At 37.6% G+C, this 12,366-nt stretch overlaps 1 protein-coding gene across 1 annotated transcript in view; it reads right to left on the reverse strand.

Annotated features, from left to right (window-relative positions):
* Positions 1–7,301: 7,301 nt before the first annotated feature.
* STK17A (serine/threonine kinase 17a) overlaps positions 7,302–12,366 on the reverse strand; it is a 43,036-nt gene continuing 37,971 nt past the window's right edge. Inside the window, exons 5-7 of the mRNA XM_007981509.3 lie at positions 8,821–8,869; positions 8,552–8,731; positions 7,302–7,968 (exon numbers count right to left, since the gene is read on the reverse strand). Of these exons, the coding sequence (XP_007979700.2) occupies positions 7,644–7,968; positions 8,552–8,731; positions 8,821–8,869 (554 nt within the window). The 3' untranslated portion in view covers positions 7,302–7,643. The remainder of the gene's footprint in view (positions 7,969–8,551; positions 8,732–8,820; positions 8,870–12,366) is intronic.

Here is a 12,366-nt window from a genome sequence, read left to right on the forward strand (position 1 = left end):
GGGTGAAAACAGCAAGAGAACTAGAAGTGGAGGGGCCTGGAGATGTGACTGAATTGCTGTAATCTCAGGATCAAACTTGTATGGATGAGAAGTTGCTTCTCATGGACGAGCAAAGAAAGTAGTTTCTTGAGATGGAATCTACTACTGGTGAAGACGCCGTGAACATTGTTGAAATGACAACAAAAGATTTAGAATATTCCATAAACTTAGCAGTGGTAGGGTTTGAGAGAATTGACCCCTAATTTTGAAAAGTTCTACTGTGGGTAAACGCTATCAAACAGCATTGCATGCTACAGAGGAATCTTTCATGAAAGAAGGAGTTAATCAATGCAGCAAACTTCACTGTTGTCTTATTTTAAGAAATTTCCAGTCATTGCAGGCTTCAGCAACCACCACCCTGATCAGTCAGCAGCCACCAACATCGAGGCAAGACCGTCCACCAGCAAAAAGATTATGACTCAATGAATGGTTGTTAGCATTTCTTAGCAGTAAGGTATTTTAAAATTATTATCTTTTCCTACCCTTCTCTTGCATTTAAAAGTACTTTTTAATTAATGTATGTACATTATTTTTAGGCATAACACTACTGCTCACTTAAACTACAGTATAAGCCATGTTATATGCACTGGAAAGGCAAAAAATTCATGTGACTTGCTTTCTTGTGGTATTTGGTTTATTGCAGTGGTCTGGAACTGAAAGTGATGCATATTTCTGAGGTATGCCTGTATTTAAGAAGCTGAGTGAAACCCAAAGAAATCCATGATAGGACTTCTGAAAACTAAAGACAAAGAAAAAAGCTTGAAAGCATTAAGAAAGAAATGACATCTTACCTATAGGGAAAAAAGTAACTCAGATGACAGTGGATTTCTCTTTGGAAACCATGGAGGCCAGAAGGAAGTGAGACAAATTATTTTAGTGCCAAAAGAATTGTCAACTTGTGGCTGGGCATGGTGGCTCCCAGCACTTTGGGAGACCAAGGTGAGCAGATCACTTGAAGTCAGGAGTTTGAGACCAGCCTGGCCAACATGGTAAAACCCTGTCTCTACTAAAAATACAAAAATTAGGCAGGCATGGTGGTGCGTGCCTGTAATCTCAGCTACTTGGGAGGCTGAGGCACGAGAATTGCTTGAACCTGGGAGGTGGAGGTTTCAGTGAGCCGATATCCTGCCACTGCACTCCAGCCTAGGCAACAGAGCGAGACTGCCTCAAAACAAACAAAACTCTGTCAACTCCAAATTCCATATTTGGTGAAATGATCCTTCAGGAATTATGGGGTAATAGAAACATTCTTGGATAATAGAAAACTAAAAGAATTTGTTGAATGAGTCTACCCTACAGACCTTGAATAGACCTACCCTAAAGGAAGTTCTTGAACCAGAAAGGAAACGTTTTTAAAAAAAAAAGTTTGGGGATGTCAGGAAGAACGACAGAAACAGCAAAAATATGGGTAAATACAATAGACTTTCCTTCTTGAGGTTTCTAAATTATTTGGTAGTAGAAGCAAAACTGTGTGACATAGATCTCAATGTACATAGCAGGTTATGTTTAAGACAGTTATAAATGGGGTGGGGAGGGGACGGGCAAGAGAGTTTTCTACATTTCACTCAAACTGGTAAAATGTAGATATCAACAGATCTTTATATAGCAATGAAGCAGTTCTGTATCTCAAATGTGTTGGTAGGAAGATAAAATGGCATAAAACGATATACATTGTGCAAATATCAATTTCCTGTAGTTATGTAAGATGTATCTGTACTGTCTTTTCAACTCCCTGTAACTCTGTAACTATTGCAAAATCAAAAACTTTAAAAAGTATAGGATGAAATTATTGAATATGCTGCTTTAAAAGGGACAGGGTACAGTTTTATTGGCTTAGAGAAAAAAATGGGGGCAGGGGTGAGGTGACAATCTTCCTCGCCTGAATAATTCCAGCTGAGGATTAAACATACCTCTTCCCAAATATTTTGATTTATCTTCTAGGTATACTTCTCTTACAATTTATTAGAAAGCTGGTTACTTAATACAGATAACTAAAGAGATACTAATTTTCATGCAAGCCCATCACAATGTATTGAACTGAGACACTTTTCTGCTGCTAACATACTTAGGAAAAATAGTTTTATTTTTAGTAAATAAAATCTCCACTTATTTCAATAAAAATGGCAAGGAGAAAATGTAATCAAGTCATAAGATTATCCTGCCATGTAAAATAAGCTGCTCCCCAAAGGACTGTGTCAAGATTGGTTTTAAATAGAAAATACCTATTTTAAATATATTTAGATTATAATTGCCTGGGGGTTGGCAAACTTTTTCTGTAAAGGGCCAGACACTAAATACGTTAGGCTGTACAGGCCTTCAGATCTCTGTCACAAGTATTCACCTGCGCGGTGTAGTGCGAAGGCATCCACAGACAAAATGCAAACACACAGGTGTGGCTGTTCCAATAAAACCTCACCAAACAGGCAGCACAGGCCACAGAATATTGACCTCTGCACTAGCCTCATCTCAGGTTACCTGTCCTCTAGTTATTAAAAAAGAAACCCAAAATTAAGTTACACAAAAGTAATTTTTAAAAACTACTTTGGACATTAAAATGGGGCCAAAGGTAGTATCCACTGAGATAAAAGTTCTTGACAAGCAGTCAGGAAATCTGAATGATTCTGTCCTTTGTTCTGCCCGTAACTAGCTGTGAGCTCTTGGACAAATCACATATTCCCTCTGCAGTTCCATTACTGCATCTCTAATTTGAAAAAATAGAGGAGGGATTCTGTCCAATTTTGTTACTATAAATTTCAATTCAGCGAACTTACTCCCACTGTTACCAACAAAAGTTTCAAAAGACTCATTTAAATAATTTATAACATAGTTCTAGTTAGGCATGATGAGCTAAAAATGAGAGCTGGGGTATTAAAAGCAAACAAAAAACTGAAATATGAAGAGTATCCAAAAAACAACAGCATCAAAAACCATGAAATACACAGGGATAAAGTTAAAGGATATACAGGATCTCTGCACTGAAAAATGTAAAACACTGCTGAGAAAAAATGAAGTAAATGGAAAAACATGTTTATGGATTGGATGACTACTTGATTTATAGATTCAGTGAATCTTAACAAAAATCCACAGGGCTTTTTCTGGGAGTAGTTTGGTAGAAACTGACAAAATTTTTTGGAAATGCAAAGGACCTAGAATAAAGCAATTTGCAGAAGAAGAAATTAGAACATCTGTTTTACCTGAGATCAAGACTTACCAAGTTTTGACAAAAAGATAACAGAATGGAACAGAAAACTAGATCCACAGATATATGATCAAATGATTTTAGACCGGGCACCGAAACAGTTTAACGGTGAAAGGAGAATCTTTGACAAGTGGTGCTGGAACCACTGAACATTCACTAGAATGTTCAAAGGTATTTGACGCCTACCTACCTCATGGCATATAAAAATACTAATTCAAGGTGAATCACAGACCTGAATATTCGCTACAACTATCATACTCCTAAGAAAAAACAGTATCTTCATGAGCTTGGGTAGGCAAAGACTTCTTAAAGAGCACACAGAAAACATTAACTATAAAACAAAAAGCCATAAATGGATTTCACCAAAACTAAACCCTTCTTCTCATCAACAGATACTATTGAGAAAATAGGCAAGCTATAGATGGGAAAAGATATATGTGACACACAAATCTGACAATCCAGATGCACAAAGGAGTCCTATCCAATTAAAAGGAAAAAAGGACATGAAAAGTACCATCCGTTAGTCATCAGGGAAATGCAAACTAAACCACCATGAGATACCGCCACACATCCAGGAGCATGGCTAAAATGAAACAGGTGGACAATACCAAATGTCGGCAAAGATGTAAAAAACAACCAAAACACAATGTGCTGGTAAGAACAGAAAACAGCACGATGGTTTTAGAAAACTGTTGGGCAGTTTCTTAAAAAGTTAAATATACAGCTACCATAAGACCTAGCAATTCTACTCCTAGCTTTTTAATCCAAGAGAAATGAAAACATGTCCACAAAAATTCCTGTACAAGAATATTTATAGCACATTTATAATAGCCCCACCGAAACAGCTCAGGGGTCCATGAACAGAAGGATAGCTAAATAAATTCATGCATTCAAATAGCATGACACAACAATAAAAAGGAACAAACCAGGCTGGGCACGGTGGCTCATGCCTGTAATCCCAACACTTTGGGAGGCTGAGGCGAGTGGATCACTTGAGGTCAGGAGTTTGAGACCAGCTTGACCAACATGGTCAAACCTCATGTCTACTAAAAAAAAATACAAAAATTATCCACGTGTGGTGGTGCATGCCTGTAATCCCAGCTACTTGGGAAGCTGAGGCAGGAGAATCCCTGGAACCTGGGAGACGGAGGTTGCAGTGAGCCAAGATCCCGCCATTGCACTCCAGCCTGGGCAACAACAGCAAAACTCCATCTCAAAACAAAACAAAACAAAACAAAAACAAAAATGGAACAAACTGCTGATATAAACCTCGACATAGATGAATCTCAAAGACATCATGCTGAGTTACAGAAGCCAAATGGTGCCTGCTGTATGATTCCAAGTATATGAGTTTGAGGATAAGGAAAACCAGCGCCACAGAACGGGAGTGTGGTTAAAGGAGTGAATGCATTTGTCGAGCCTGATGAGACTGTGGATTTAGATCTGTACAGTTCGTGATATGTAAATTATGTCCCCTTCTCTCCAAAACAAAACAGTAGTGATTAAGGCTCTCGAGGTTAAGATTAAGGTATTCAATCTAGCTTTTTAAGCTCCGCAACAGATAGAATGGATGAGGTGGCCAATCTTGGACAATAAATACAGTACATGGCTATTTTTCATTTTTATCAGTGCAAGTCAAATTGAGGTGTGAATTTAAAATGTATTTAGGATTAGTTTGCCAATGCTAGTCATCTTTCTCCTGTCTATATTCATGTATGTTGGTGTCCATGGATTGGTATTTACTTCTTCTAAACATGCATAGGCCTCTATGGACTGAGCCACGCACCACCCCCATTACATTACTGAGGACTATAATTCACGTTCTGTCTCACATTCTCTAAGTGATCTTTATAACCCTTTAATACATTTTTCTTCCAAACTGAGGTTAGCTGGAAAAATTTAAGAGATTCAACAATGAGCATCTGTCCTTCCTCTATACCACTACTAGAGAAAGGTATCAATTACCTCCTAGTTTTCATGTGAAAACAACAAAACACAAGATCAAATATCATTTCCCAGTTGATTAAAACTACTTATACATTTTGCATATTTCATAAACATCTCATCCCATCAAAATACTGTTGAATTATAGTTAAAACTGGATTTATAAACCAAGTAAACTCAATAGCACTGTTTAGTCCTTTATAAATTTGGTGATAGAAAAAAAGGAACATTAACAGCTTTAGATAAGTGTAGAGCTAGCTGGCAGCTATTAATAGATTTTTTTTGGCCTAGTATTATGAAGGTTCTTCATGCCCTGTTTTTATCTTATAAACCAAAAAATGCCAATTTATCTTTACAAGGATATTCTGAAGGGCTTCTTAAAAAAGCACCCTATGACTCAGTATTTAAGGCACAACAGCAGCTAAAGATACGCAGCAAACTGAAGTGGCCAGCTAAAAGAAAACAGATCTTTTTCACAAATACAGCAATTATATTAAATATATTTATTACGAGTAAAAAATGGTTTTAAAAAAGCCCAAATGATTCTGATTTTAAAACCTGATGACAGATCCGTCAAGTACAAACGTGTCATTCAATAGTGGGTATTTTTTGCTGGTCACCTCCCTCCCTATTTTTTCAGAGAGATACTTATACAAATTTGCCTAATACTGTGTTTTACTTCTTCCAAGACTTACCTGAGACTCAACACTGTGGCCATGGGTGTTCATTAAAAACTCTATCACTGTGGCACAATTTCTTCTTCTGCTTTTTGGAGCTTGTTTAGGAATGCTAGATTCCAAGAAACTGTATAAAGCAAGCCAATTTAATGAGAAAACAGTGCAACCTGGTTGTCTGAACTGCCTGATGAATTTCATCTAATGGTGTAAAGAGCGCTCCCAGGTGCTTCGACAGGTTCACTCAGCAGGACTGGGCGAGATTACTGACTTTGTATATGTCTATGACATTTACACACATTTGGGTATTTACTGTACATACTTTAAAATAGTGGTTAGGTGCTGTCATTTTCATGATTTTGACAGCTGAGAAACCATGTTAGGGAGAAAGCTTTGTGCAGCACCCTAATCAGACCGTGAAGGGACAGGTCTGAGTTGTTCATAGTACAGAGCAAGGCATGGCCACGGTACACAGCACACAGGTGATAGGCAAATATTTAATGCGCTGAGCCTAATAAAAGATAAATAAGGACTCTCAGACTTCTGTGTGTGAGGATGATTAGTTACTTTAAGGTATTCAGTATACACTTTCACATTTCCATTTTTTAGTTGGACTTTACTGGTCACTGTGGGGCCTAGATACACTTGAACTGTTCGATCCTAATGACATAAAACTATTAGTACATTCTTATACATCTTTTTGGGACAAAGTACCTCCTAATTACAGAGTATCCAGTGTAAATTTTTTATGGACAAAGTAAATGTTTATAAATATTTTGGCATTTTATAGCTTTTCCTAGCAGAGCTTGAGGGCTGATAAGAAACTCAGCAGAAACAGGCTCAGTGGTCGGCATGAAGACATACTCTCTCCCTCTCTGTTCTAGGGGATTTTACTCACTTTGGGACAAAAGCAATATAGTAGCATCTTTTCACTGACCAAGGTAACCTGAGTGTTGATCAGATCACACTGATACCTACAATTGGCCAAAATTAAATGAGAAGCATGGGGGGAGGTGCCAGGAAGCGGCAGGGGTACAGCATGTGAGACAGAGCAGATGCATGTGAGTGTGGTGTGATGAGGGAAGTAGCTGAAGAGCTGACACTTAAACCAGAATAATTTCAGAGGTGAAAAATTACCACCTCTCTTACTAGTGACATTGAAGAGAAAAAAAAAATTAGGGTTTTTCACTGATATGTTACAAGCATTTAGGCAAAAACACAACAGAAATCAAATCAAGTCACTATAAAGCAGTAAGAAAATATTAAAAAAAGACAGTATCAAACTTTAGTGAATGTTATTCTAGGTCTCGAAAATTTAGATGTCTGCTTAAACTAAAATTTTGCCAAAAACAAATCCAAAGTGAAAAAGTAGCAATTTTAGTAAACACATTAACAAATATGCAGATATAGATACACATATGAATAATGCAAGAGATTTACAGAAATGTAGTTTTGGCACTTTTACTTGGATTTTTTAAAGAAAGTGAATACAAATATCTTTGTACACAAATTCTCATTCTGGAGAAACAGGGTGTAGAATTACAAGGTACCAACATCTCCCTTCTTAAAAATAACATTGAAATGGATAACTGTACCTGTTAAATCTCCTGGTTGGCAATTTTAAAATGTGACTTCCACCTAACTCCACAAATTTGACAAAGTTATTTTTGTTTGTGTAAGTGATACTGGTTATCCACTTCCAGTACATGTACCATTTGGCCAGAGGTCCATAAATAATATTAACATTTTCAATGTAGAAATCTTAAAGTTCTAAAGGGAAATACTGCTCAGTAGATAAATTCTCCTGGAATTTCTTGTAGCAAAGGTTCCTCAAATTTAAATCGTTTGGAAATGGCCTTTTGCTCCATTTTCTCTTTTTCAGACTGTCTGCATTGTCCTAGAGTATATGAAGTAACTACAATTAACTCCTCGGTTACAATGGATTCCTCGGTTTCTGATTTGTCAGTATCTGAATTAATTTCAGGCACAGAATGACCTTCTTGGAGGGCATTTGCTTCTTCTAGTGCCTTTTCCATTCTGAAAGAAGGCTCTTGAATACTGTTCTGTGTCAACCAGGGGTGCTTTAGACATTCTTCGGCAGTGGCTCGATCCCTGTAAAGATACATGTTTTACAGTTAAGACATGTTAGAACTTCAGTTAAAATTAGAGCATAAGGTACTGTATTTTATTGTATTATACTTTGGGAAGGATGACAAGTTGGCAAAAATCTTAACTGCGATTCCTGAATAAATACTATTAGTCTTGGAATTTGGGTGCAATTTCCCACAATGCTGAAAATTTTGTGAAAATGTTGAAATATTTTAAGTAAATTATGTTTGAAACGCTCTCTTGAGAGACACCAAGAACAGATGGGAAGTATCTGCTAGAGATTAGCTGTCATTTCACTGTCAACTTCTACTAACCATGAATTATGAGTGCTGTTTACTGCCATGACACATTTGCAATAATACAGTTTTGCTAATTAATATTTAAATCCTGTTATACTGAGGTATGGTTCACATTTTCTCAAAATATTTTCATTTTTGCCCCCTTTTCTTTCAACAGTTATATTAAGTCAAGGGTCTCACTTTTGTGTTCCCATTTTGGTGTTTTAGATGTTGAACTATTTTTGGTTGGAGGAGATTCAATAAAAAACTGACAAGATCAATATTAAACTAATAAAAGTAATACTTACTCAGGTTTCTTAACTAAAAGTGTCCTGATGAAGTCAACAGCTGACTCAGACAAAACATCAAATTCTTCCTCAGAATAACTTAAATTCATCTGTGAGATGTTTAAGAATGTTTCTTGTTTATCATTGCCTAAGAAAGGTGATATTCCTGTAAGCATGACATATGTTAGCACTCCAATGCTCCTAAATTAGAAAGAAAATGCAAGAAAAATTTAGCACCATACTCATTTCTTGAAACTAATTTGATCAATTTTTTCATTAATAACTCTTACCACATATCTGTTGCCATGCTTATAGGATCGTAACTAAGAATTTCAGGAGCTAATATCAGAAAGAGAAGAAAACATTTAGTTTTGTGGAAAAAATTCCTAATTTGCTCTTAAAGATAAAAAATTAAGCATTAGAAACTATAAGGCACTATTCAATGTTTGGGCTAAAATGAAAGGTTACCATGAATTAATATGAATTAATATAAAGCCTGACTAGATGTTTGTAATTAACTTGTTTACTTTTCACACTTCTACCCATCATTGTTGAGTCCTAGTATTTTACAAATATTTAAATATTTTAAAAACATCAAATATAAACTGACAATTTCTACGTAATCAAGCATTGTCTCTATCAGATCATGGCTTTTAAAACTTTCTCACTGCCACTGACGTTTCTGCTTCTCCATTGCCCCACCCTCACCCGTGGCACTTTCTCCTCTCACCTGGGCCTTTTCAACTACTTGTCCCACCCCTCTGATCTATTCTTTCTGTTGCAGTCAGAGTGAGCTTTTTAAAACATCTACCCATTAACAAAAAGTCAACAAGATTAAAAAAAAAATTGGGCATTCTGAGACTACAGGCATGGGACAAAGGCAACTAAGTTGCATCTATAGAACTGAGAAAAATAATATGCTTCAAGGCTGGGTGCCCAGCACTTTGCAAGGCCAAGGCAGGAGGATCGCTTGAACCAGGAGCTCAACACCAGCCTGGGCAACACAATAAGACTCTGTCTCTATACAAAATAAACAAAAGCTAGCCGAGTGTCATGGTGCATTGCCTGTAGACCCAGCTACTGGGGAGGCTGAGGGGGGAGGATCACTTGAGCCTGGGAGGTAAAGGCTGCAGTGAGCCGAGACAGTGCCAGTGTACTCTAGCCTGGGTGACAGGGTGAGACCATGTCTCCAAAAAAAAAAAAAAAGCAAAAAAAAAGCTTTGATATAAAGTCAATTGCTGCCACACATAAACCCAATAGAAAGACACTGTCAAATATGCAAGGATTCAGGAAAAATATTATAAAAATGTTCCTTTAAAAAAATCTACTCAATCTAGTTAACTAAAGATAATTTTTTTTTCAAAATTATACAAATAAGGAGGCTAAACTATTAATAGGCAGTCAATAAGTACTGAATCCATGGAAAAACAGATTAAAAACTAAAAAACTGTGGTAATTACAATTAAAAAAAGGAATGAAAATGTTCTATTTCTATGAAAAAACGAAATACTCAAGGTCATGTATCTACTACTAATTTGTGACAAACCCCCATAGAATAAATGAGTGGGATGAAGAGGTTGGAAAGGAAATGCTAGGTATGTTAATCTCCTAAATTTTGATTTCTGAAATGGTTGAGTGAGAAACAGAGGTTGTAAATGTTAAAGTTTCAAAAGAAATGACTAGGAAATTAAAAATGAAATGCATAGCATCCAAATTACCGGGGAAGAAACGGTAAAACAGAGACCACATAGCAAGACTGTGGGAGGAGGAGTGCAGAAAATACCAATAGTTTACTTTTTTGAGTGCTTATTACGTGCTGACTACTGGTTTAGGGACTTTGTACAGCAAATCCAATGAAATCCTTATAAATTCCCTATGAGGTCGGTACTATTACTAGCTCCTTTTTATGGACAGATGAATTTGAGGTATAAAGAGATTTAAAGGTCAAGGTCACACAGGGCCAGAACTCAACACCAGTTTCTGTGTACATGTAAAATGACTGTGGGAAGCATAAACTCACCTTTTAAAAGGTGAGTCAGGGAAGGAAAAAGAGGAGAGTCCCTTTGTTTTTCTGTATAATGTACTTCTGAATCATTTTTAGTTTTCTTCTTTTTGGATTGAGCTTGTATTTCCATTATAATGTTTTGAGATGGGGAAAGGCTCTTGATAGAAAATTAAAAATTTACTAAGGAACAGAAAGCTCTAAAACAAATCACTAGCCTGGGCAACACAGTGAGATCCATCTTTACCAAAACAACAACAACAACAACAACAAAAAACTGGCCCGCTGTGTTGGCACGTGCCTGTGGTCCCAGCTACTTGGGAGGCTGAGGCAGGAGGAGTTCAAGTTGGGAGCTGCAGCAAGCTATGATGGTGCCACTGCACTCCAGCCTGGTGACAGAGTGAGACTCTCAAACAACAACAAAGAAAGCATTAAAACAAAACAAAAACCCACCCCATTCAGGGCAATAATTACTATTTTGATTTTTCAGCTCACAGACCTACATTCTTCAGTCTTGTATATTGGAGCTTACAATGGTACCCATTAATTTTGGCTAAAACACTTGGGTTGCTGCTTTCCCTAAAGAAACACTATTAAGTCACATCCCAAAAACTTACTTAGTGGTCATGATGCATATTAGTCAGCGTACTGAAAATTAAGTATTCTGGCCCACTAAAATATATAAAAAATTTTAAAGGTTGTTTCTGTGCCTGTGGCATCTTTTATTACCTAATTAAGGATCTTTAAAAAAATCTCTAAATTATTTTCTGGACTATCATTGCCATACAGGTTTGTTTTCTTCAACCCTATCGCCCCTCCTCAGTCTTTCTGTGCTCCGGATACCTCTTTTCTTATACCATCCTCAGTCTTTCAAGAACTACTCACTCCTTTTACCCTCTTCTCTGAAAGGAGACCCCGCTCTCTTCATTCCCCCTCTTATAGCCTACTTGCCCACTTCACGCTTCTACTCTCAGGCAGAGAGTCTTCCCTCAGGCCCAGGCCACAGCCTTCTCCATTCCTGCCACAGCCACCCTCCCTTCTCCCAGGTCTGCTGGCAGCCTAGGTGACTTCCACACTGATGTCCATGACTCAGACAGCCTACCTTCACAGCTTCTTGATTTCCTGGTCTAAAAAATTGCCTTTCCAGCCTTACATCCAAGTCCTCATAATTACAAAGAGCTATTTCACCACTGAAATTTTAAATATTAATATTCCCTTTTTTTTTTTTTTGAGACGGAGTCTCACTCTGTTGCCCAGGCTGGAGTGCAGTGGCACGATCTCGGCTCACTGCAAGCTCCGCCTCCCAGGTTCATGCCATTCTCCTGCCTCAGCCTCCCGAGTAGCTGGGACTACAGGTATGCACCATCACGCCTGGCTAATTTTTGTATTTTTAGTAGAGATGGGGTTTTGCCATGTTGGCCAAGCTGGTCTCAGATTCCTGGCCTCAACTGATCCGCCCACCTTGGCCTCCCAAAGTGCTGGGATTACAGGTGTAAGCCACTGCACCTGGCCTAAATATTAATATTCTAATCTCTGGTCACAACCTCTCAATTTCACAGCCTTATTCTATAGATACCTTTAAAAAAACCTCAAACTTATTAATCTTTCAAACTCCAATTTTCCTCAGTCTATCAAAGAAGGTCATAGTTGACTTCTTTGACGATACGCCGAGATCCATGGCGTATCATCATTCAGCTGCTTTCTTGCTGCTACCTTCAATGTTTAAGCTCCTTTTTCTTTCTCCCAGAAACACTCAACCATGGATCCAACCAGATGCCCTCTCTGCTCCACACTTCTATGGAACCTCAGACTTGGCAATGCCTTTGTCAATGTT

The sequence above is a fragment of the Chlorocebus sabaeus genome, chromosome 21 (genome assembly GCF_047675955.1).
Source record: "Chlorocebus sabaeus isolate Y175 chromosome 21, mChlSab1.0.hap1, whole genome shotgun sequence".
NCBI classification, from domain to species: Eukaryota; Metazoa; Chordata; class Mammalia; order Primates; family Cercopithecidae; genus Chlorocebus; species Chlorocebus sabaeus.